The sequence below is a fragment of the Ovis canadensis genome, chromosome 5 (genome assembly GCF_042477335.2).
Source record: "Ovis canadensis isolate MfBH-ARS-UI-01 breed Bighorn chromosome 5, ARS-UI_OviCan_v2, whole genome shotgun sequence".
Taxonomy (NCBI): domain Eukaryota; kingdom Metazoa; phylum Chordata; class Mammalia; order Artiodactyla; family Bovidae; genus Ovis; species Ovis canadensis.
In genome coordinates this window covers 73,329,882-73,357,298 of record NC_091249.1, presented here as the reverse complement: position 1 = coordinate 73,357,298, position 27,417 = coordinate 73,329,882, and the positions used below count along the sequence as shown (strand labels likewise).

Below are 27,417 nucleotides of genomic sequence, written 5' to 3'. Positions count from 1 at the left end.
AACATGAAAGAATGCTGGAGCCTAACCTGGCCTACGAGACCCTGGGTGTGTGTGTGGACACATGCAGTGAGGGGTCTGAGAAGGGCGTTTTGCAACAGTGATTTAGATATCTTACAGCTAGACAAGCTGGAATGGAGTGGACATTCCAGAAATCAGAATGACTGTTCTAAAGTACACCTCCGATCCTCAGCTCCCCTCCACGCCCCAATCTGTGTTTTAGTGATAGAACATGGCCTTTATGAGTAGTTCTCAGTTTTAGGAGCAGCGAATGAATCATTCAGGAAGCTTCTTACAATCATATATTTCTAGGTCCCATTCCTACAAGTCCAAAGTGGGCCTAGAAATCTGTATTTTTGCGTTTTGCAGTGAAGCTAATGCTGCATGCCACAGGACACACCCTAAGAGACACTAAGCACAGCCCTTGTGGCTTTCTCCCATATTCCATCTTTTGCTAAGATATGTCTGCATATAGTTTTTGTGGAATTTGTAAGAATTGAGAGCCACTGGTGGAAAACACCTGATCGGCTTTGTTGGGGTGCTCCAGGCAGCATGGACCAGAGGGGAGATAAGGAGGCCCACTCACCCCAGGACAACCACCCAAGCGGCTGAAAGACGGCCCAGGCTATCCCTGTTTAGTGTTGGACAGTCTGTTTTCCCTGCCTTTGTATGTCGGGAAGCTCATGAGTCTGGGCTGTCTGCCAACTGGGTCACACTTCAGGAGTCCTCCAGGGTGGGAACTGCCCCCACTTCCCTCCAGGCTGCAGAAGGGAAGTGGTTAATGAAACTGGGACAGGGGGGCCCTGGGAGAGGTGCTTGCAGACGGGGAGGCACCCGGTGGGGAGGACTCACGGCTCGGTCCACGGATCTTGATGGGCTTACTGCTGGTCATGGACTGGGAGCACGTCTGACACAAGCATTCCTTTCCACTGAAGGTCACCTTGTCTCCAATGGGGAAAGGCTTCCTGTGAGGAGGAAGAAGAAGAAATTCAACACCTCCTCTCCAGAGGGCTCTGTGTCTATAGGTGACTTGACGACAAGTGCTTGAAGATCTCTGGTAGCACATACAGAGTACCAGCTGCATTCATGGGCTGTTCCCAGGGCAGAGCTAAACCACTCAATCAGGATCGGGACTGGAAGGAGATCCAGATGGGCCATTTACATGATTTTTAAACACTGGGCAAATCACAACACTTATTTGAGCTTGCATTTCTTTTCTATACAATGGTGGTGGTGGCTTAGTCACAAAGTCGTGTCCGACTCTTGTGACCCCATGGACTATAGCCTCGCAGGCTCCTCTGTCCATGGAATTCTCCAGGCAAGAATACTGGAGTGGGTTTTCATTTCCTTCTATACAATAAAGAGGCTAAAAACTCGTCCCAGGGGTGCTTCCTCCTGGAAGGATGTCTTCCCAACTTGACCTATCCCTGTAAGTCAGGAAGAACTCAATTTAATTTGCCAAAACATCTTCCTTTTACTCCCCAGGACATCCATAGAGAACCTCTTCCTCTGCTCACCTGCCTTTGAACAGTTGGGAGTTCCACAGCTCAGGAATCTCAAGCTTGTCCTGTCCTGCCTCCCTAACTAAATATAAACTGTTTAGAACCCTCAGCACAGCCAATCCCATCACGTAGCAGCTCTTGCTCATGTGGTCTAGAATGGCTGTTAACATGGGTTCTCAGCACACGGCCCTAAGTCTGCTGTGGTTCTACAGCCCTTACATTAGCAACGTGAACAATGGCGGGAGTGCTGGGGAAGGGGAGCTGTGCTCTTGTCACAGCCCAGGCACTCACTGCTGGTAAAAGGACGTGGGTCATGACCTTGAGAAGACACTGTCTCCATGCGGCTTCACAAAACCTCCACTTTATGCTATATTGACCCTACTGTGCAAACTTCCAATGGTTCTGGCATTCTAGGACCTAAGGGCTAGGGTTTTAAGGGCTGGATGAAAGAATGAATGCCACTGGATGATATTTTCTTAGGTACTGTGTCATTAGTCTCAATCAAAAACCCCAAGTGGTTAATTACTCTAGCTGGTAACAAAGAGGTGGTTATTTTATGAGAATAATTAATCTATAGATTACTTTCCCTATTAAAAAGTACATACATATACTCCAATAGTGCTTTACTTATGACTTAGAGCAGTCCATTAAATGTTAAAATATTGGTGGACAGGGTTGAGGTTTTCTTTATTTTTTGTCTCCTTAATATGGTATTTGGTATACAGTGGGTCCTTAAGGTACATTTGCTAAGTTAACAAGTGATGAGGATGCTTGGGGTGGGGAGGAGGCAGATGGTGAGCTTTCCATCAACTATCAAAGGTCTTGAGAATGGAGAGAGTAACATGGAAACATATACTCTACCATATATAAAATAGATAGCCAGTGGGAATTTGCTGTATGACTCAGGGAACTCAAACCAGGGCTCTGTAACAACCTAGAGGGATGGGATGGGGTGGGAGGTGGGAAGGAGGTTCAAGAGTGGGGGGACATAGGTATACCTATGGCTGATTCATGTTGATGTATGGCAGAAACCAACACAATATTGTAAAGTATTATCCTTCAATTAAAAATAAATAAATTGTAAAGTCTTGAGAAGGTAGATGATGAACATTATGATACAGAAAAGAATAATAAAATCAGACACAATTTGGTACCAGTCACTGAACAGTCTATGCAAGTACCGTCTCATTTATTTTCCTGAAAACCTAATGAAGTTGGACTGGTTTTGATGCCCATTTTACCAATGAAGCTGAGGTTTACAGAGGTGGGGTCACCTGCCAGGGTCGTGGAGGAAGGCTATAAAATAGACATCCCAGGACCACATGTGGCTGAGGATGTGAGTGCCTGAGCCAGACTCGTGGATTCCACACTGAGTCTTGAGAGGCCCTGGCACTCAGTGGTTCCTTTGGGGCCTTTTGATGGGAAATAGGAGACTTGAGTGTAGGGGCTCAGATCTTTACTCTGCCTTCATCTTGGGACAAACTAGTGTTTTGTATTAGACCACATCTAATAGACAGGATTCAGCTGCTAAATGTTCAAAACCATTTGCTTGTCAAGTCCTTCCACTCCTGAGATTCCAGGAATGAGAGTGTTCACCCCGAGATCTGCCTGGGAAAGGCCATTTTCTCCCCTTCCCCAGGGACCTAGGGAGAGGGTCCCAGCCCTTGCTAGTCACCCACTCACTTGCACAAGCTGCACACAAAGCACTTGGGGTGGTAGGTGCGGCCCAGCGCGGAGATGACCTCGCCCGTGATGAAGTCCCGGCAGCTGTCGCAGCGGGTGCCGTAGAGTTGCTGGTAGTCCTGGGTGCAGATGTACTCCTGGTTCTTAAAGAAGAAGCCTGACTGGGCTAGGCCACAGCCACAGACTTGAGGAAACAAGGAGGGAAATAAAGGCAGGTGAGTTCAAGGAAGGGTCTGCGAGCAGGAGGTTCTTGCTGGGGATGAGGCTGGAGGATGACTCAGTTACAAGCAACCAGAGAATGGTGACACATGGGAACTCACGGGCCTCTGGGGCCAGTGCTTCTCAAAGGATTGTCTGAAGATGACTTGCATCAGAATCACCTGGCGAACTTCTGGAGATGTAGCTGCGGGGACCTGAATCAGACTCTCTGGGGTTGCAGAGCCTAGGCACCTGCATTTTTAGCACAACTCCCTGGCTGACCCTGATGCGCATTGTTGCTGCTGCTGCTGCTAAGTCACTTCAGTCGTGTCCGACTCTGTGCGACCCCATAGATGGCAGCCCACCAGGCTCCCCCATCCCTGGGATTCTCTAGGCAAGAACACTGGAGTGGGTTGTGCACTGACACCAGCCATGTTGTACAATCCTCTTAAGATATAGGCTGTGCAGCTCACACAATGCAACACAGCTAGGGATACCATGATCTAATAAAAGAATCATTCAGTTAAAAATTTCCTGAGCATTTCCTATGTGCACGAGTCTGTGCTAGATGAAGACAACTTAGAATGTCAATGGGATATATGATTTGAAGATTATAATCTGTCCGCATCATAGTTTATGTCTTTTGGGATATCCTGGTGGACAAGATGAAGTAAGGTAGGATGGATAATAGAAGAGCACATGGACATAATTATAGGTGTCTGAACTGAATCATGGGGGACCCTCTCCCCCAAAGGACTTAAAAATGTGGGAAATGAGATTTCCCTCTGAGAGTTATGAAATCAACACATAATGGGAACAGCAGAAAGAGGCTGTTTCCTTCAAGATATCAAATGACTCTCAGGGCCACCAGAACTGCTGAGTATATTGACCCAGTTAAAACAAGGATGGGTCAGTCAGGAAGGGACCAGTCAGCAACAGAGGAAAGCAGCTGGAGAGCTCTTTCAAATCCCCCTTGTTCAGAGTTTGCATTCTCCAAGTGACTGTCTGACAGTTTGACTTTCTACATAGGTTGCCTTTGGGAAGAAGCAGTTGGTCAGGGCAATGTGAACTGATACAACAGAGAGTTACAGCTCTTGTTTATGGTAATAAACAGGCACTTAGCTTTAATACATCGGTTTCCCAAAAATGTAGTTAGCCTGACTCAAGCTTTATCAAGTGTGATCCGTGGTGGGGATCCTTGTACAAGCCTCTAAGTGCAAGGACCTGGCCTGGACTGGGTGACATCACCCCAGTAAATACCCTCTCATCTTTAACAGGCAAAGTTGTTTTCCAAAAGCAGCTTGGGTAAAGGTAGGAGGGACTTCCAGGTGAATGTCAGAAGTATTTCACAAGTGTTTATTTACTCTGCAGGCCAGAGGTAGGATTAAAGGGCCCAGCTGAGGTAGCAGGGCAGCTTCAAAGTGAATTCACATGTCACAGCACCAGGGAAAACAGTCTAGGTCAGTGACAGACTCTACTCTGGAAGTCTGACCACCTGGTCTCTGGTCTTGTCACTGCCACTAACTCTCTGGGTGACAATGACCTTGGCCGTCTGTAATCTGGGGCCTCTGTTCACTGCTATGCAAAAAGCAGAAACTGGACAAGAAATGACCTGAGATTTTCTTCCGATACTGACATCCTGTGAGTCTAGAAGAAGGGGAGCTTTCTTCAGGGCTGACTATGTGCCTAAACATTTAAAACTCTGTATGAGGTACAGCTGGATGTCCATAGAGACCAGCCCTGTAGGGCTGACGAGTGGAGGTGGTGGTGGTGGAGGCAGCAAGTGGGGAAGGGTCCGTCTTTCATCAGGCTTCATCTTTCATCAGCATTCATGAAAACTCATCACATCAAACAATGCCTGGTCTGGAGGGCAGGCAAGGCCAGAGAACAGGCTGTTCTGGGTGTGCAGGTGGCAGATCGATTGATGGCTGTGGAATTAGTTAGGTCATGGCCTACGACCTCACTGGAAAGAGCTCCTGTTTTTTCCCTTCTTTTCTCTCCTTTGTGTCCCCGGCCAATTCTACTCCCAGAGCCACCTCTCCCAGTGGAGAAAACCAGGAGGCCATACAAAAACTCGGAACAATCAGTTCCTTCATTTCCCCCAAGGAGCTGAAGGAGGAAGTTTTTGGTAGAAAGGATGTAAGAGTTGATAAGAATTCCAGGGTTCCTGGAAATACAGTGGGGAACACGAGGTGGAAGGTAGGCTGGACTAGCTTGACAGATGTGTTCGAGCCTGAGCAGAGGTCTTCATTCAAATAACAGGAAAGGCCACGGGAAGGGTCTGCAGTATGGAAGTGACATGGAATTAATATATCCAGGGCAGTCATTTTGTGAATCAAAAAGTCAGTCTTATAATTAAAAGAAAGATCATACAGTTTGACAATGGGACAGAACATGAGAACTCAGAACTGCTTCAAGAAAATAAAGAATGAAAGCTCACTATAAATATAATGCCTAGAAGAGGCTTTACACCCAGTCTTACTGTGTTTCAGTGGAAAATGTACTATTTTGAGGGTCACTGGACCTTCCTCCATATTTCTATTCTAGCACTCAGGTGCTGTGTGACTTTGAAAAAGTGACCTCACCTCTCTGGAGTTCAGCTGCCTCATTTGTAAAATGAGGGAGCCATGTGGAAACTGAGGACACATCCAGGTCTAAGAGTCTAGGATTCTGTCATATAATTCTGTTGATTTTCAACTTTTCAAATGAGACAGTTTTACAGACTTTCAAAGTGTTAGAAGGTCCCCTGAGGGGAATTTCATTCATTATTTTAAACATTTAAATTATGAAATATACATATAGAAAATGTAATAAATATACTACACTGTATACTGTACACTGTAAAGAAGAAACATAAAATACGCCCCCAGGTATCCATTACTGAATTTATGAAACAACATTACCAGCACCTTGGAATCCCGTTCATCACCCTAAGAATGCCTCCTTTCCACACTCCTTTCCCGAATCATGAGTTTATCAATCTCCTTGCTTTTCTTTACAGTTTTACTACCTTTGAGGTATCCACAAACAATATATTGTTTAGTTTTGCCTGCTGTGAATTTTATACAGATAGAATCATATTGTATTAACTCTTCTGTCTAATTTACTGCTTCATTCTCTCAGTGTTATGCTTTTGAAATTCATTCATGTCGATGCACCTAATTGTGGTTCCTTTGTTTTGCTGTGTGTATTGAACTGTGACTATATCACAACTGATCTATTCAACCTGTCCTAGATACAACTTCTTTACAAATATCAATACATGATTTACAGATTCTATCTTTCATTCTATGTGTTTACCTTTTACATTCCTGATGATCTATTTTGAAACAAAAAGGTTTTAAATTTTGATGATGTTTAATTTATTTTTCCCCAGTTGCTTTGTTATCATGTCCAAGAAGGCTTTGCCTTCTAATGTCACAAATATTTGCTTCTATATTTTGTTTGAAAAGTTTTGTAGTTTTAGCTCTTACCTTTAGATTTGTGACTCACTTTGACTTAATTTTTGTGTATGGTGTGAAGAAGACTGCAATTTCATTTTTTTGTGTGTGTACATATGTTCAGTTTTCCTAGCATCAATTGTTGAAGACTATTATTTCCCTATTGAATTATTTTGGTTGTCTTGATAATATTTAGCTGGCCATAACTATAAGACTGTATTTTTAAAAATTAATTAATTAATTTTTGGCTGTGCTAGGTCTTCACTGCTGCTTTCTCTACTTGCGATGAGCAGGGTCTACTCTCTAGGTGCAGTGTGTAGAGGTCTCACTGCAGCAGCTTCTCTTGTGGAGCACAGGCTCCAAGGCATGAGGGCTTCAGTAGCTGCAACACACGGGCTCTGGAGCATAGGCTATTATAGAGCACTATTGAACAACTGGGCTCTAGAGTATGGGCCCAGTGGCTCCACGGCATGTGGGATCTTCCCAGATCAGGGATCGAACTCATTTCTCCTGCACCGGCAGACGGATTCTTTACCACTGAGCCACCAAGGAAGCCCAAGGCTTTATCTTTGCCTCTCATTTCTACTCTATTGATCTCTATGTCTATCATTGTACCACACTGTTGTGTTTATTGTAGCTTTGCAGTAAGCTTTTAAAGTGGGAATTTTGAGTCTTCCAACTTTGTTCTTCCTTTTAAAGATTATTTTGGTTATTTTATGTCTCTAATTTCACATACATTTTAGAATTAGTTTGACAATTTCTGCAAAGATGTCAGGGGGGATTTTCATAGGGACTACATGTGCTATGAACTGAATAGTGTCCTCCCCTAGATTTGTATGTTGAAGCCCCAAGCCACAACATGATAGTATTTAGATAGGTGGACTTTAGGAGATAATTAGGTTTAGATGAGGCCATAGGATGGGACCTTCATTATGGGATTAGTGCCCTCATTAGAAGAGACACCAGCAAACTTGCTCATTCTCTTTCTCATTCTCATCTTCCCTCCTTCCCACCCTCCCTCCCAGAAAATGTGAGGACACAGTGAGAACCGACATGTCAGCAAGACAGGAGGGGAGCTTTCCATAACCTGACTATGCTGACACCATGACCTTGGACTTGCAACTTCCAGAATTGTGAGAAAATATGCTACTGCTGTTTATACCACCCAATCTTTATTTTGCTATGGCAGCCTGAGCTGACTAAGACAGCACTAAGTTCATAGACTGACCTGAGAATATTGCCTTCAAAACAAGATTTCTGATCCATGAACATGGTATTTTTTTTCACTTATTCTTTAATATTTTATGGCTCTCAAAGTATAAATTTTATGCCTTCAATAAATTTATTCTTATGTATTTTATTTGATGCTATTGTAAAGGGAATTGTTTTCTCAATTTTATTTTCAAATTGTTCATTTTAAGTATATAGAAATACAACTAATTCTGGTAAACTGATCTTGTAACTTGAAATCTGATCAACTTGTTACTTCTAATAGTTTTTTAGTGCATTCCTTGGGATTTGTTATACACAAGGTCATGCCATGGGCAAACAGAGATATTCTTACTTTTTTTTCAATCTGGGTGTCTTTTATTTCATTTTCTTGCCTAACTGACCTACCATGTACAACGTTAAACAGAAGTGGTAAGAGCAGACTTTTTTTCTTATTAATATTTTTGATCTCAAAGGGAAGCAGTCAGTCAGTCAGTCTTTCACCATTAAGTATGATGTTAGCTGTTGGTTTGCCTTTGTTCTTGAAAGATAGTTTTGCTGAATACATAAATTTTTAGGTACTTCTTTCAGTACATAAAGATATTATTTCACTGTTTTCAGATTTCCTTGTTGCTACTAAAAGTTTAGCTGTCAGCTTATTTACCATTCATATGCAGATGTCCTGGCTCTTCTCTCTGGCTACTTTTAAGATGGTTTTTTTTTGGGGGTGGGGGGGTGGGGGGGAGGTGATCTGCAGTTTCACTATGATGTGTGTAGGTAGATTTCTTTTATATTTTCCTACTGGGATTTATTAAGTTTCCTAGATTCAAGGATTTGTGTCTTTCAACAGTTCTACATAATTCAAAGATGCTATCTCTTCAAACATTGTCCTCCTACTCATGTTCTCTATTATATCTCTGTAGAACTCTGATTAGATACATGTCAAACTCTCTCACTATATTCTCCATGTATAAACTTCTCTTTTATTTTTATCACTTTCTTGTATTTCTGGGCTATACATATATACTGCTCTCTTTACTGAATCTTAAAGTTTATTGTCTTTCAACAACATCTGATCTGCTAATTAATCCATACACTGAGTTTTAAATCTTAAATACTATACATTTTTATGTCTAGAATGTATATTGTTTCTTTTTCAAATCTGCTGTTGTTATGACGTATTGTCTCTTGTTCATTGTTTTTGCTGGCTTCTCTTACTTGTTTAAATGTATTGAAAGTACTTATTATACAATGTCAGAAAACTTCAATCTATAAAGTCTCCAAGGTTCCCATTCTATTCTCCATCATTCTGCTGGCTTTCTCTCATTATGATTTGTGTATTTTTTTTTACTGGAGTTATTCATTATGATAATAATGTTATCTGTAGAAATTCTTTGAGATCTAGAATAAACCTGACCTTTGCCAAGTGTGGGATCACTTTTAAATTGTTTCACTTTTAAAAATGCCAAATGTATAGCATGAAAATAGAATGTGAATCTATATAAAGAGTGGGTACAGTTAGACATTTTGTTACAAGTTTTGCTGTCTTATACCCAGTGCCTAAGTTGGTACAGGAAAGTTTCAGTGCTGTTTCCTTTTCTGTTTACTTCTCATCCATCCATACATTGGGAATAATCTTTAGTAGGAGGAAATTTAGTTTTACTCAGAGGTCTCCTGTTAGAATCCTATGTTGGTCAGGCTCTAGGCTTTGACTTCTATTCTCTATGATCCATGTAGCCATCAAGGTAAAAGCTCAAGGTCTTCAAGATTTAGCATAAAACATGAGGATTAAATCTGGCATTAGCAGTCACACCAGGATTTCTGCTTTTATTTTATTTTTTACCTCTGCAGATTCCTTCCTTTCACGTCAGCACAGCTGTGCATTTTAAAAGGGTTCTAAAAGAAATTCATAGAAATTTAGGGTTATTTAAATTTGGAAAACTCAGCAGTGGCCACAGGACTGGAAAAGGTCAGTCTTCATTCCAATCCCAAAGAAAGACAATGCCAAAGAATGCTCAAACTACTGCACAGTTGCACTCATCTCACATGCTAGTAAAGTAATGCTCAAAATTCTCCAAGCCAGGCTTCACCAATATGTGAACCGTGAACTTCCTGATGTTCAAGCTGGTTTTAGAAAAGGCAGAGGAACCAGAGATCAAATGGCCAACATCCGCTGGATCATGGAAAAAGCAAGAGAGTTCCAGAAAAACATCTATTTCTGCTTTATTGACTATGCCAAAGCCTTTGACTGTGTGGATCACAATAAACTGTGGAAAATTCTGAGAGAGATGGGAATACTAGACCACCTGACCTGCCTCTTGAGAAACCTATATGCAGGTCAGGAAGCAACAGTTAGAACTGGACATGGAACAACAGACTGGTTCCAAATAGGAAAAGGAGTACATCAAGGCTGTATATTGTCACCCTGCTTATTTAACTTCTATGCAGAGTACATCATGAGAAACGCTGGACTGGAAGAAACACAAGCTGGAATCAAGATTGCCGGGAGAAATATCAATAACCTCAGATACGCAGGTGACACCACCCTTACGGCAGAAAGTGAAGAGGAGCTAAAAAGCCTCTTGATGAAAGTGAAAGTGGAGAGTAAAAAAGTTGGCTTGGAGCTCAACATTCAGAAAATGAAGATCATGGCATCTGGTCCCATCACTTCATGGGAAATAGATGGGGAAACAGTGGAAACAGTGTCAGACTTTATTTTTTTGGGCTCCAAAATCACTGCAGATGGTGACTGCAGCCCTGAAATTAAAAGATGCTTACTCCTTGGAAGGAAAGTTATGACCAACCTAGACAGCATATTCAAAAGCAGAGACATTACTTTGCAGACTAAGGTCCATCTAGTCAAGGCTATGGTTTTTCCTGTGGTCATGTATGGATGTGAGAGTTGGACTGTGAAGAAGGCTGAGTGTCGAAGAATTGATGCTTTTGAACTGTGGTGTTGGAGAAGACTCTTGAGAGTCCCTTGGACTGCATGGAGATCCAACCAGTCCATTCTAAAGGAGATCAGCCCTGGGATTTCTTTGGAAGGAATGGTGCTAAAGCTGAAGCTCCAGTACTTTGGCCACCTCATGCGAAGAGTTGAGTCATTGGAAAAGACTCTGATGCTGGGAGGGATTGGGGGCAGGAGGAGAAGGGGACAACAGAGAATGAGATGGCTGGATGGCATCACGGACTCGATGGGCGTGAGTCTGAGTGAACTCTGGGAGCTGGTGATGGACAGGGAGGCCTGGCGTGCTACGATTCATGGGGTCGCAAAGAGTCGGACACGACTGAGTGACTGAACTGAACGGAGGGTAACTAATCCTTATACCATTTACTGCTGGAAACAAAAATACTCTCCAAGTAAAGCTGACATTGTAAATATTCATAAAAATGATAAATTTTTTGGTCTTAAAATCTCCCTTAAAAGATTTTCTATTATCTCCCTATGGTAGACTGTCAAAATGGCCCAATTCTTCATTTCTCTGTATTCACATCATTGAAATCTCATGTTGCAGCTCCTCCCACAAAAGTCAAAGTTTATTTCTCTACGATCTTGAATCTGGGTTGGCAATTTGACTTGTTTTGGTCAATGGGACATTAACAAGTATAACACAAGGTGAGGCGCAAAATGGTCTTGCTTACTAAAGCCTGCTCTTTTGTCGCATTTGGAACTCAAAGACTACCATGCAAATGAGTCCAAGCCAGTCTGCTGGAGGATGAGAAGCCATATAGAGGTACTCAGGTCAACAGCCTGCCAACCACTGCCAGCTGACCCATCATATCATTATAATGAGGTGAGGAGAGATAAGCAGAGCCAAGTCAGATTGGAATAACTGCCCAGCGAACCCAGAGAAACATGAGCTAAATAAAAGATTGTTTTAAACTATTAAGTTTTGGCTTAAAGCAAAAGAAGAAACACAGTCTCTTAAGCATATAACTGTAGATTCATAGGTCAAACCTCCTTGTAACAATTTTATTGTCACTACTCTTTGTCCTTTTTCAGTTTCTGGGGATGTAAAAATGGTCACACAGCAAGATACTCTCTCAGGTCAACTAGTACTAAAGGGGTTTGCCAATTCTCAATATAAAATACAAACCACATAGAACTTTGCCAAGATGGAGTAGGACAAGAGCTCACCTTCTCATGAAAACACCAAGATCACAACTAACTGTTGAACAACTACCAACAAAAAACCATTGGAACCTATCAAAAAAGATACCCTATATCCAAAGAAAAGAAGAAGCCACATCAGGATGGTAGGAGAGGAACAATCATGATCAAATCAAACCGCACAGTCCCTGGGTGGGTGAATCACAAACTGAAAAACAATTATATCACAGAGTTTCTCTCACAGAAGTGAAAGTTCTGAGCCCCACATCAGGATCCCTAGCCTGGAGGTCTGGCAGTAGGAAGAGGAGCTCCCAGAGCATCTTTTTTTTTTCCCCCAAATCATCAGTTTAATTTTATGAACTAGTCACATGTGACACATTGCCAGACATCATTACAATTTTTAGCAAATTACACTGAACCACACTTTTTTTTCTAGATGACCATTTAAAAATTTTTTTATTTTATATGTAGATAGAGTTAACATCTATCCTTCTGAAACTCTTCAATATACCACAGTAACAAACTGGAGAGTAAAAACCTTATGATTACCTCAGTAGCTGCAGAAAAGTCTTTTGATAAAATTCAACACCCATTTATGATAAAAACTCTCCAGAAAGTGGGCATGGGGTAGCCTCCCTCAGCACAGTAAAGGCCATATATGGCAAATGTACAATTAACATCATATTCAACAGTGGGAAGCTGAAGGCACTTCCTCTAAGACCAGGCCTAAGACAAGGACGTCAGCTGGTCACCTTGATTCAATACAGTTTCGGAAGTCCTAGCCATGGCAATCAGAGAAGAAAAAGAAGTAAAAAGAATCCAGATTGGAAAAGAAGAAATAAAACTGTCACTGTTGCAGATGACATGATACTATACACAGAAAATCCTAAAGATGCTACCAGAAAGCTATCAATACTATAGCTCATCAGTGAATTTGGTCAAGTTTTAGGATACAAAATTAATATGCAGAAATATGCATTCTTATACATTAACAATGAAAGATCAGAAAGAGAAATTAAAGAAATAATTGCATTTACCATCACATCAAAAAGAATAAAATACCAAGAAATATACCTACCTCAGGGGACAGAAGAACTGCTTTTTGAAAGCTGTAAGAAGCTGAGGAAAAAAATCAAAGATGACACAAACAGATGGAAAGATATACCATATTCTTGGATTGGAAGAATCAATGTTGTCAAAATGACTATACTACCCAAGGCAACCTACAGATTCAAGGCAATCCCTACTGAATTACCAATGACGTTGTTCACAGAACTAGAAGAGAAAAATCTTAAAACTTGTATGGAGACACAAAAGACTCCTAATAGCCAAAGCAATCTTAAGAAAGAAAAATGGAACAGAAAGAATCAGGCTCTGTGACTTCAGACTACATTACAAAGTTACAGCCACCAAGAGAGTATGGTCCTGGCACAAAAATAGAAATACAGATAAATGGAACAGGATAGAAAGCCAGAAATAAACCCATGCAGCTATGGTCAGTTAACTTATGACAAATTGACTAAACAATATTGGAAAGACAATCTCTTTAACAAACGGTACTGTGAAAACTGGACAGCTACATTAAAAAAGTAAAATTAGATCATTCTTTAACACAATACACAAAAATAAGCTCAAAATGGATGAGAGACTTAAATGTGAGACTGGACACTATAAAACTTTTAGAGGAAAATATAGGCAGAACATTCTGACATGAATCGTAGCACTATCTTTTCCAATCCATCTCCCAGAATAATGGAAATAAAAACCAAAATAAACAAATGGAACCTACTTAAACTCAAAAGTTTTTGTAGAGCAAAGGAAGACCACAAACAAAACAAAAAGACAACTCACAGTTTGGGAGAAAATGTTTGCAAATGATGTGGCTGACAAAGCATTAGCCTCAAAAATTTACAAACAGCTCATGATGCATAACAGCATCAAAACAAACAACTCAACCGAAAAATGGGCAGAAGACCTAAATAGACATTTCTCCAAAGAAGACATACAGATGGTCAAGAGGCACATGAAAAGATGTTCAACATGTCTAATTAGAGAAATGGAAATCAAAACTACAATATGATAGCACCTTACACCAGTCAGAATGGCCATCATCCAAAAAAAAAAAAAAAAATCCACAAACAATAAATGCTAGAGAGTGTGTGGAGAGAAAGGAGCCCTGCTACACTGTTGGTGGGAATGTAAATTGGGACAGTCATCATGGAGAACAGAATGGAATTTTTTAGCTTTGTTTTTTCCTTAAAAAACTAAAAATAGATCTACCATATGACTCTGAAATCCCACTCTCAGGCATATATCCAGAGCAAAACGTGATCCAAAAGGATACATGCACCCCAGTGTTCATCACAGTGCTGTTTACAATAGCCAAGACATGGACGCAACCTAAATGTCCATCAACAGAGGCATGGATTAAGAAGATCTGATACATATATATAATGGAAATCACTTAACCATTAAAAAGAATGAAATAATGCCATTTATGGCAACATGGATGGACCTAGAGATCGTCATAGTGAGTGAAGTGAGTCAGATAGAGAGGGAGAAATATTATATGACATCTCTTATATGTGGAATCTAAAAAGAAATGATCCAAATGAACTTACCTACAAAACAGGAGGAGAACCACAGACTTGGAAAATGAACTTATAGCTGCCAGGGGGAGGAATGGGGGAAGGGATAGTTGGAGAGTTCTGGATGGGCATATGTACACTGCTGTGTTGAAAATAGATAGCTGACAAGTGTAGGGACCTAGATGGGAGGTGAGTTTGGGCAAGAATGGCTACATGTGTATGTATGATTGGGTCCTTTCGCTATTCACTTACAATTGTCACAACATTATTTGTTAATGGACTATACCCCAATACAAAATAAAAAGTTTTTTTTTAAAAAGAAAGCAAGAAAAAAAATATTGTCAAATGACTACACTACCCAAGGTAATCTACAGATTCAATGCAATCCCTATTAAATCACCAATGGCATTTTCCACAGAACTAGAACAAAAAGATTTAAAATTTGTATGGAAACACAAAAGACACCAGATAGCCAAAGCAATCTTGAGAAAGAAAAATGGAGTTGGAGGAATCAGGCTCAGACTTCAGACTATACTATAAAGCTATAGTCATTAAAACAATATAGTGCTGGCACAAAATCAGAAATAAAGATCAGTAGAACAGGGTAGAATGTCCAGAGATAAACCCATGTACCTATGGTCACCTAATCTAAGAAAAAGGAGGCAAAAATTTACAATGGATAAAAGATAGTCTCTTCAAAAAATGTTGCTTGGAAAACCGGACAGCTACATGTAAAAGAATGAAATTAGAATAGTCCCTAACACCATACACAAAAATAAACTCAAAATGGATTAAAGACCTAAATGTAATGTTGGATACTATAAAACTCTTAGAGGAAAACATAGGCAGAACACTTTCTGTCATAAATCGCAGTAATATCTTTTTCAATCCACCTTCTAATGAAAATAAGAACAAAAATAAACAAATGAGACCTAATTAAACACAAAAGCTTTTGAGCAGCAAAGGAAGCCATAAGCAAAATGAAAAGACAATGCTCAGAATAGAAGAAAATATTTGCAAATGAAGCAACGAATAAGTGATTATTCTCAAAAATACACAAACAGCTCATGTAGCCCAATATAAAAAAAAATAAAAAAAATATGGGTGGAAGAGCTAAACAGACATTTATCCAACAGCACTAGTTATTACAGAAATGCAAATCTAAACTACAATGAGGTATCACCTCATACTGGTTAGAATTGCCATTATCAAAAAATCTACAAGCAATAAATACTAGAGAGGGTGTGGAAAAAAGGGAACCCACTACTCTGTTGGTTGGAATGTAAATTAGTGTAGCCACTGTGGAAAACAGTATAGAGGTTTCTTTAAAAAATTAAAAATAGAACTACTCTATGATCCAGCAATCCCAATCTTGGGCATATATCCAGAGGAAACTATAATTCAAAAAGATACATGTGCCCCAATGTTCACTGCAGCACTATTTACAATAGCCAGGATTGGAAGCAACCTAGATGTCCATCAACAGAGGAAACAAAAAAGATGTGGTAATAGATAAGTAGACTATTACTCAGCCGTTAAAAAGGAGCAGATAATGCCATCTGTAGCAACATGGATGGACCTGAAGATTATCATACAAAGTGAAATAAGCCAGGCAGAGAAAGACAAGTATCATAGAGTACCACTTCCACATAGAATCTAAAAAAGAATACAAATGCACTTTTTTATAAAGCTGAAACAGACTCATAGCCTTAGAAAACAAACCTATGGTTACCAGAGGGGAAAGGTTGGGGGGGTGGGGATTGACATATACACATTATTTTGAGTTCATATACACATATACATGCTACTATATTTAAAATAGATGACCAACAAGGACCTACTGTATATCACAGGGAACTCTACCCTATATTCTATTATAATCTAAATGGGAAAAGGCTTTGAAAAAGAAGATATATATATATATATATATATAGTTATATATATATATATAGTTATATATATATATATAACCGAAGTACTTTGCTTACACTTGAACCTAATAAAACACTGTAAATCAACTATGCTCCAATACAAACTAAAAATTAAAAAAGGAAACCACATAATTAAAATATATTCCATATAAGCTTCCATAGATAAATTAGGGAATATGTATATGAGATTTATTAGCTCAGTGAAGAGTCCAGTTAGATCCTGGGGAAAGAAATCTGGGACTTTACTTGATGGCAGAGGAAGTCAATCTCAGATGCATGAGGCTGAGGTTAGTAGCAGGTACTAAAATGAAAAGATCTGGTGGTTTCAACTGACCTTAAATTCAATATTTATCAGTGGTGTGAAGTGGTTCCACAGGAAGTTAATTTAGTATTAGTCACATTAAATGAATGTAGTCCCTGCTGTATTTGGCAGGCCTTGAGAAATGTGGTCTGTTATGAGCTTTATGCTTTAGGAATGATGGTGACAAACTGGAAAGAATCAGGGAGGAAGACTCTAGGATGACTGCACAAGTTGGAATCAGCTCAGATGAAGCCCAGTTTAAGGACCTGCAATATAATTGGGTGTGGGAGAGACCTGACTATAAGCATTGTAGGGCAGCCACGGGGAAAAGCAATCACAAAGAGCTCATAAAACCCCATGAAGACAAATCTAAAGCCAGCAAGGGGAAGTTACAGCTTAGAGGTCAAACGTGCTCTAAACCCAAAGGACAATCCAATATCAGAATGGCTTCTCTGTGGAACAAGAAGCCTGGAAGAAAAGTTCAGGAAGTGGAGGCTGGAGCGGCGTTAGTCAGGGACACGGGGGAGGGAGGGTGGCCTGGTTTGAGAGGGCCCACAAGGCTCCTTCAGCCCAGTTCCTGCCATAGTGAGCCTTCTTTGGGAATGCTTAGCTCGCTTGAGCAAAGGTTTAATAAATTATCCATGGGTAAGCTGTCACAGTTAGAGGTTACCCAGCATCCGTCTGCTCCCAAATTACAAACCTTACTGAAGTTAAGATGTATCTTCTCCCTTGTTAAACCTCTGAGGACTCTCACCCTATCTCAGAGCCATGCCAAATTTTAGCCATGACAGTTTTGCCCTTTCATTGGCTCTCAAATTGATCTATAGGCACAAACCAGGAGTCTTCTCAAATGTGTAAAGTAAGCTTGCAGGATTGCCGTTTTCCTTCTGGGTCAGCACTTCCACTCCAGGGTCTCCAGGCTCCCTCTCCCACCTTGTATCCCACCACATCCCTTACTCTACCCTCTGTCTCATGCCACGCTGCTGAAGACAGAATTCTTATAACCAGCTTAAGGAGGATCTTTTTCGGCCTTTGTAGGTATCTTAACTGCCTATGTTTGTTTGTTCTGCCTGCCCTGTGGCATGTCCTGGGGTGAGAATATGGCCAGGAATCTGAGAAGGGAGTTGGGAGACTGTGCCTCCTACCTTGACAGGTGAAGCATCTGATGTGGAAGTGGTTATTGTGGACCCGAACCACCTCCCCTTTGCAGGTGTCTCCACATCGGTAGCACTGGATGACATTGGAGCTGCCCCGGGGACTGTAAGGATTCTGCTGATATGGAACTGTAGAAAGAAACAAAGAGGTCACCATTCAGAAGGCTCTTTTTCTTTAAAAAGTCTGCCATAACACGCGATTATAATATTAACTGGCAGAAAAAGCAGGAAGGGTGAGCATGATTAGCAAAATACCTTTAATACATCATTAAGCTGAGTATGCCAAGCTAAGACATCTTTAAAAGGTGAGTGACATTAAGACAAGAGTTTATAAATCTGCTTAAGCAGGCAGAGACTTCTGAGTGAACATAACCTTTTCTTGCAATAATAGAGCCCAAATTCACAAATGAAAAATAAAAGAGTAAGTAGAGTATTGCAAGACAAATGATCCGGAAATACTGTTTCTTGGGAGATCTCTGGATCACTACCAAGCCCCAAAGGGAATTCAGGTCTTGCCATTGACTCATGGGTCTTGAGGAAAGGGGTGGCTGACTGCCTCCAACTAGCCTTTCTGTTGACAAGTTCCAGCTCCTCTCTGCCTCTCAGTTTACACGTCTATGAAATGAGGATGCTCAATAGGGGCTGACTTTCTGAAAAAAAAGGCACTCGAGTTGGAAGGAGGTTGATGACGTGACTTACCTTACAACTGCCTTTGAATAGCACTTTCCATAACATTGAGAACACTGTCAAATGTGTGTGGTTGGGGGAAAGAGCTGGTGGAGACTATAAAGGGGCTGAAGTCACTGGGATGGCAGTGCTATGGTCAGCATTTGATGATACTGTAACCTACACTTGCCTTTTGAGGCTACTGATCTCTTGCTTAGACTTTCTCATAGCTTCTTTTCTAGATTTTCTTTCCCTGGAATATACTTTGCATGACCGTTCTATAAACTGGTCATCTAGTATTTTTTATAATAGTAGGTGCCTGTCTAGAAGTTTCAGGGTCAGAAGGGATATTAATAGCTGTCTGGTCCAACCTCTATATATAAACTGTTGAGACAACCTTGGCAGTGAGGAACCCAATGTTCTCTTTTGGAGGAAGCCCCTAGGGGTCCTCGGGAGAGAATCACTCAATTCCTCAGTTCTTACTCAAGGCTGAAGTAATTGTCCACAAATTTATGCTCATATCCTATTAGGAAAAGGCCCACTCTTGTCCTAATTATAAGGATGACTGGAGGGGAATTGGTGTCCATCATTTAGACATGTAGACTTTCTGGTTAAACTCTGAATAAGCATAAGTTAAAACTGTACTCAATTTTTTAACTGCCAAGGAACCTAAAGAACACCTAGATCAAGAGTTCTTGACCTAGTGTGGTAACTGTTATGTCTGTTTATTGAAATTTGAGTCTTTTATTCTTGGAACATGGAGGACTACACATAGTGTCTTGCTTGACAATGAAACGTGAATGAAAATTGTGTGTCACTTCCAATTGGAAGCCCTAGGAGCCAGTATGGGATCTGCCAATTGCCTTTTCCATAGCCCAGCGACCAGTGATATCCCAGATGGTGTATAGGACGCATCAGCTTGGATTCCTGATGGAGAAGTCCTACAGCAGAACTCTAAGCTGACCCAGGATGAATGTCAATCATGAGCAAGGAGGAATTTTTCAGCAGAATTCTAAGCTAACCCAGGATGAACGTCGATCATGAGCAAGGAGGAATTTTTGTCGTCATAGCCTCTAAGGCTTTTTTTTTTTTTTTAAACTACAGCATACCCTGATACACCTGATATCTAATATTTCTAATGAAACATAAAATTTGGTGTTATACATATTATACTATAGTTTTCTTCAGATTCTCAAAGATGATCTCCACAACTGATCTCATGTTCCTTACACCTTTTGAAGATAAGGAACAGAAATGCCGGACTTTCAATTACCTCCCACATCTTGAACCATAAGTGCACTGAAGGGCAAAAAGCTGGTGGATTATCCCTGAAATTGCTAATACTGACAACTTTTATCTGAGGTGGGAGAATAATATCTTTCCTACAGTCTTTTTCTCAAGAAGTTCATGCCCTTTATTTAACATTTCTTTTTCCTATCTTAAATTTAAGACAAAAAGTTAAATGAGTTAGCTAGTTAACTAAATCATTAATTAACTCAGAAAATGAGTTAATACACGTAAAGCATTTCAAAAGTTCATAAAGTATTCCACAAATATATTTCAGGGCTCCACTGGTATCTTGACCATCACATCCTCCCCAGAGCTCAGAGCAATCCTTTCCCACTCCCATAAGATCCACAAACGTTCTCCTTGGTCTTATTATTATTATTTTGCTTCTTTTTCTAATTCCTGCTCAGTGTCCCCTGAAAAATATTTCATTCTCCCATCTCCCCCAAATTTTTGAGAAAAATACAGATTCTTTTTATATGAGCAATGTAATGATCTACTATTGCTGAGGAAAATAAAACTGTGAGTCTGAAAATAAAACAAGAAAAATAGTATAATCACCACCATCAATGATGAGAGCTCTTGAAAGGATCAAAAAGTCACTCCAGAATCATTACACAAATTTCATCTACCTCTTCTCTGTTGTTTTAAATTTTTTATCTATTTTTTTTCATAGTCAACAAAAGAGTCCAAAATGCAGTACTTGGGTACAATCTCAAAAATGACACAATGATCTAGGTTTGTTTCCAAGGCAAACCATTCAATATTACAGTAATCCAAATCTATGCCCCAACCACTAATGCTAGAGAAGATGAACTTCAATGGTTTTATGAAGACCTATAAGACCTTCTAGAACTAACACCAAAAAAGATGTCCTTATCATCATCAGTTCAGTTCAGTTGCTTAGTCGTGTCTGACTCTTTGTGACCCCATGGATTGAAGCACGCCAGGCTTCCCTGTCCTTCACCAACTCCTGGAGCCTACTCAAACTCATGTCCATTGACTTGGTGATGCCATCCAACCATTTCATCCTCTGTCGTCCCCTTCTCCTCCCGCCTTCACTCTTTCCCAGCATCAGGGTCTTTTCCAATGAGTTGGTTCTTCGCATCAGGTGGTCAAAGTATTGGAGTTTCAGCTTCAGCATCAGTCCTTCCAATGAATACTCAGGACTGATTTCCTTTAGGATGGACTGGTTGGATCTCCTTGTAGTCCAAGGGACTCTCAAGAGTCTTCTCCAATACCATAGTTCAGAAGCATCAGTTTTTCAGCACTCAGCCTTTTCGTATGGTCCAACTGTCATATCCATACATGACTACTTGAGAAACCATAGCTTTGACTAGATGGATCTTTGTTGGCAAAGTAATATCTCTGTTTTTTAATAGGCTGTCTAGGTTGGTCAGCTTTTCTTCCAAGGAGCAAGCATCTTTTAATTTCATGGCTACAGTCACCATTTGCAGTGATTTTGGAGCCCCCCAAAATAAAATCTCTGTTTCCATTGTTTCCCCATCTATTTGCCATCAAGTGATGGGACTGGATGCCATGATCTTTTCATCATAGGGGACTGGAATGAAAAAGTAGGTAGCTCAGAGTTAAGCTGGAGTAATAGGCAAGCTTGACTTTGGAGTACAAAATGAAGCAGGGCAAAGGTTAACAGAGTTTTACCAAGAGAATGCACCAGTTACAGCAAACACCCTCTTCCAACAACACAAGAGATGACTCTACATATGGACATCACCAGATGGTCAATACTGAAATCAGGTTGATTATATTCTTTGTAACAGAAGATGGAGAAGCTCTATACAGTCAGCAAAAACAAGACTGGAAGCTGACTGTGACTCAAATCATGAGCTCCTTATTGAAAAATTCAGACTTAAATTAAGGAAAGTAGGGAAAACCACCAGCCCATTCAGGTATGAGCTAAATCAAATCCCTTATGATTGTACAGTGGAAGTGACAAATAGATTCAAGGGATTAGATCTGAAAGACAGAGTGCCTGAAGAACTATGGATGGAGGTTCGTGACATTGTACAGGAGATAGGGATAAAGACCATCCCCAAGAAAAAGAAATGCAAAAAGGCAAAATGGTTGTCTAAGGAGGCCTTACAAATAGCTGTGAAAAGAAGTGAAAGGCAAGGGAGAAAAGGAAGGATATACACATCTGAATGCAGAGTTCCAAAGAATAGCAAGCAGAGATAAAATCTTCTTAAGAGAGCAACGGAAAGCAATAGAGGAAAACAATAGAAAGGGTAAGACTAGAGATCTCATCAAGAAACTTAGAGATACCAAGGGAACATTTCATGAAAAGATGGGCACAATAAAGGACAGAAACGGTATGGACCTAACAGAAGCAGAAGATATTAAGAAGAGGTGGTAAGAATACCAGGAGAAGTGTACAAAAAAGGTCTTAATGACTTAGATAACCACGATGGTGTGACCATTCACAAAGAGCTAGACATCCTGGAATGAGAAGTCATGTGAGCCTTAGGAAGCATCATTATGAACAAAGCTAGTGGAAGTGATGGAATACCAGCTGAGCTATTTCAAATCCTAAAAGATGACGATGTTGAAGTGCTACACTCAATATGCCAGCAAATTTGGAACACTCAGCTGTTACCACAGGACTGGAAAAGGTCAGTCTTCATTCCATTCCCAAAGAAGCAATGCCAAAGAATATTCAGACTACCACACAATTCTGCTCATTCCACATGATAGCAAGGTAATGCTCAATATCCTTTAAGCTAGGCTTCAACAATATGTGAACTGAGAATTTCCAGATGTACTAGGTGGATTTAGAAAAGGCAGAGGAATCAGAAATCAAATTGTAAACATCTGTTGGATCATAGAAAAAGCAAGGGAATTCCAGAAAAACATCTACTTCTGTTTCATTGACTATGCTAAAGCCTTTCTGTGGATCACAACAAATTGTGGAAAATTCTTCGAGATGGGACTACCACTTTACCTGCCTCCTGAGAAACCTGTATGTAAGTCAGGAAGCAACACTTAGAACTGGACATGGAACAATGGACTTGTTCAAATTGGGAAAGGAGTATGTCAAGGCTGCATACTGTCACCCTGCTTATTTAACTCATATGCAGAGTACATCATGAGAAATGCTGGGCTGGATGAAGACTGCGGGAGAAATATCAATAACTTCAGATATGCAGATGACACCACCCTTATGGCAGAAAGTGAAGAGGAACTAAAAAAAAAAAAGCCTCCTGATGAAGGTGAAAGAGGAGAGTAAAAAAACTGGCTTAAAACTCAACATTCAAAAAACAAAGATCATGACATCTGGTCCCAGCACTTCATGGCTAATAGATGGGGAAACAATGGAAACAGTGACAGACTTTATTTTCTTGGGCTCCAAATCACTTTGGACAGTGACTGCAGCTATGAAATTAAAAGGTGCTTGCTCCTTGGAAGAAAAGCTACGACGGACCTGCTGCTGCTGCTGCTAAGTCGCTTTAGTCGTGTCCGACTTTGTGCGACCCCAGAGACAGCAGCCCACCAGGCTCCCCCCGTCCCTGGGATTCTCCAGGCAAGAACACTGAAGTGGGCCACCATCTCCTTCTCTAATGCACAAAAGTGAAAAGTGAAAGCGAAGTCGCTCAGTCCCGCCCGACTTCTAGCGACCCCGCGGACTGCAGCCTACCAGGCTCCTCCGTCCATGGGGTTCCCCAGGCAAGAGCACTGGAGTGGGGTGCCATCGCCCTCTCCGACGACGGACCTAGACAGTGTTTTAAAAAGCAGAAACAAAGGTCTGTCTAGTCAAAGCTATGTTTTTTCCAGTAGTCATGTTTGGATATGAGAGTTGAACCATAAAGAAGGCCGAAAAATTGATGCTTTCAAACTGTGGTGTTGGAGAAGACTCTTTAGAGTCCCTTGAACTGCATGGAGATGAAGCCAGTCAATCCTAAAGGAAATCAACCTCGAATATTCATTGGAAGGACTGATGCTGAAGCTGAAGCTCCAATACTTTGGCCACGAGATATGAAGAGCTGACTCATTGGAAAAGACCCCGATACTGGGAAAGATTGAGGGCAGGAGAAGAGGGCAACAGAAGATGAGATAGTTGGATGACATCATCGACTCTATGGATATGAGTTTGAGCAAACTCTGGGAGATAGACAGGGAAGCCTGGTGTACTCTAGTCTATGGGTTTGCAAAGAGCTGGACACAACTACGTGACTGAACAACAGCACTTATTTATTTATTCCTTTTGGTCTTTTGGCTGCCACACTGAGCAGCATGCAGGATGATTCCTGAACCAGGATTGAACCTGGGCCTCCATAGGAAAAGCAACCTCTGTTTCCAGGGGGATGTGAATCCTAACCCCGGCCACCAGAGAATTCTCTCATCTACCTCTTCTAACTGATCTCAATGTATTTCTCAAGAGCCAGGTTACAAAATCAATTAATTGTTTGTGATTTGATTTTCTAGGAAGATTGTTTAGTGATCCTGGTTTTCAGGCAAAACTCAATCTTTGAATCATTCAGATAAAAGCCATAAAATCAAGAGGTGATGGATTGGAGGTCACATGCTACAACTAAAGATCCTGCATGCCCCAACTAAGATCAAAGATCCCATGTTGCAACTAAGACCTGGAACAGACAAATAAATAAATATTTAAAAAATTACTACATGGATCATTGGTTCAAGTTCTTCCAGACTGCTGATATAAGCCGTGACTGTAAATGGGCAGCGGATGTGTAAGGTTTGAGCTTACAGACCTTTTCTTATTCAGACAGTGCCAGTAGGAACTGTGGGGGTCAAGGGAAGTGCCACTGAGATATGCCATGTCTGCTCTTGCCTTGGAAGCCATCTCATTTCCAGTAAGATTTTGCTGTGCTCTTGGCTAAGTCAGCAACTTAATCTAATCTTATTCTGTGAGTGTATGGGGGGTGGGAGTGGGGTTGTCATTTCTTCCTTCCAATCTGTTAACACCCTCTGAAACTCTAAAATTTTATTGTTGATTTTCTGCTGGCTATTATTTCCATTAAGTTTTATTTCAGAAAGTACTAAAATTCAGTCATGTGATTTATAACATTTATCTTACGGGCCAATAACTTTTGAATTCCAAATTGACTTATACATGAAGTTTTGAGCTGCTTCATGCTAGGAACTGCTTATCTTTTAAAGCAACATTGGAGAGCAGGACATTAGCTCTTCAAAGCCTCCAAGGACATTAGCTCTTCTCACTTGTTAAATAATCCATGAAGTTAACAAGTTTAGACATATGGGTCATATGATATATTTCTAAAAGGCAGGCACCTCTAGCTTCCGTTTTATGCTATTTGGATACACTTTGTTATCCAGGAGAGACATTTCCAATTACTGGTTCTTAAGCAGTGATGTCCAATAGAATTTTCTGAGCTATGAAAATGTTCTATATCTACACTGTCCAATGTAATAATTGCTAGCCATATGTGGCTGTTGGGCACTTAAAATGTGGCTAGTGTGACTGTGGTACTGAATTTTTAATTTTGTTAATTTTAATTAATATAAATTTACATTGAAATAGCCTCATGTGACCAATGGTCACCAAATTGGACATTTTAGCAGGCTTATAGTTTCACAAATGGAACACAAGGCATTAAGAATGAAGAAAAAGAAATTAAACTTGGTTGAATCCTGTTTGTACAAAAATTACATGTACAAATTAATTTAGGAATACCACCTCAGACTTAAATTATTTCTTTATATCCCTGAAGAACTTTAAAGTTGTATTTAAAAAATTTTTTGCAATAAGAACCAGTTACATGCAGATTCACCCATTCTGAATTTGATCTGGATACAACAGGTTCTGAGAAGAGAAATAAATACTGATTTTTTAAAAGCACATTTTCTTCAGGCACTGTAAGACTTAAGAACAGTTAAGATTAAGATTGTTCTAAAATTAAGAACAATCTTAATCTTTCCAAGAATAAAAAAAAGATAATCAGTTGTCAATGGCTGTCAGAATAATTTTTTAAGAAAGAAAATCAGCTGATCAGTACCTATGAGATTAAAATTTAAGGTTCTATATGCTTACCAAATCTTTAGTGTTCTATGAGAAAATACATCTTAATTCCACAACTAAATTTGTGAGTAAAGCTCTTTCCCAAATGCTACCAAGGAAGTTTAAAACTGCTGGAGCTAAACAACATATTGGAAAGGGAGGGGTGACTGCCCCTCAGAAGTTAAAACAGGAGCACGACAGTTGAACACAGCAGGAGACAAATTTCAGTATCTGGTTCCTCCTCCTGGCTCTTCCTCTCTCCCTGTCATTTCTGAGCTCACGTTTCTCTAATAGGTACTGCTGGGGTAACCCGGGTTCCAATTCCCTTTCTGCGGTCACCTAGTTTTCTACAGGATTGCAAAATATTGCAACTTTTCTGGCTTCAATTCCTTCCTTAGTTGTCAAGAAGATTGGACAAAATGATTTAAAATATCTCTTCCAATCAAGAACTGCTTCTGTGTTCTTTTCTCTGCCTCTCTCTTTCCCTCCACCTTTTCTTTTCTCCTCTAACTGGTCCCACTTTTAAACTAGACTGTGCTGCCTGTGATCAGATTTATTAGTCTCTCTTAAAAGCAGATAATGGCATGATTCTTCTTTCATAAACAACACTGCTGCTGCTGCTAAGTTGCTTCAGTCGTGTCTGACTCTGTGCGACCCCATAGACAGCAGGCCACCAGGCTCCCTCATCCCTGGGATTCTCCAGGCAAGAACACTGGAGTGGGTTGCCATTTCCTTCTCCAATGCATGAAAGTGAAAAGTGAAAGTGAAGTTGCTCAGTCGTGTCCGACTCTTCGCGACCCCATGGACTGCAGCCTACCAGGCTCCTCCATCCATGGGATTCTCCAGGCAAGAGTACTGGAGTGTGTCGCCATCGCCTTCTCCATAAACAACATAACCTAAGTCAAATGTTCTCTCTACTGATGTGCCACTGGCACAAATTTTTTTCCTCTCCTGAGGGTCACTTGATTTTGTAGGTAAAAGTGTTCCCACATTCTAACTGAGTCACATTTAAAACAATCTTTAAAAGATATTATACAAGCACCTATGTAATGCTGGGGTATAATTAAAAGAGTGACAAAACTGACATGGAGATAGTATAACAACTGTGAATAACTGGCTGGAGGTGTAATAAAAACAGTAGAGCTTCTGTCTGAACAGCGAAACATCAAGCAGAGAATCAACTGGTTCAGCAGTGAGCTCTCCGTAGCCCAGGGCTGCAGAAAACAATCGAGTGCAGCAGCTGGCACACGCCGCCCAGCTCCCAAAGTACCCTTAGTGTGCTAACAGGTATTCGCTAAAGACCCAGGAGGAGACTCAAGTGAGGATCCAGGCATTTCACAGGTAGAAAGCTA

The 27,417-nt window shown here is 40.6% G+C and overlaps 1 protein-coding gene across 3 annotated transcripts in view; it reads right to left on the bottom strand.

Moving 5' to 3' along the window:
- The window catches only part of ABLIM3 (actin binding LIM protein family member 3), a 133,451-nt gene that overhangs the window by 69,126 nt on the left and 36,908 nt on the right, over positions 1–27,417 (bottom strand). For all 3 annotated transcript variants that reach the window (XM_069592388.1, XM_069592386.1, XM_069592387.1), the window contains exons 3-5: positions 18,106–18,243; positions 3,183–3,366; positions 850–962 (exon numbers count right to left, since the gene is read on the bottom strand). In XM_069592388.1, the coding sequence (XP_069448489.1) occupies positions 850–962; positions 3,183–3,366; positions 18,106–18,243 (435 nt within the window). The remainder of the gene's footprint in view (positions 1–849; positions 963–3,182; positions 3,367–18,105; positions 18,244–27,417) is intronic.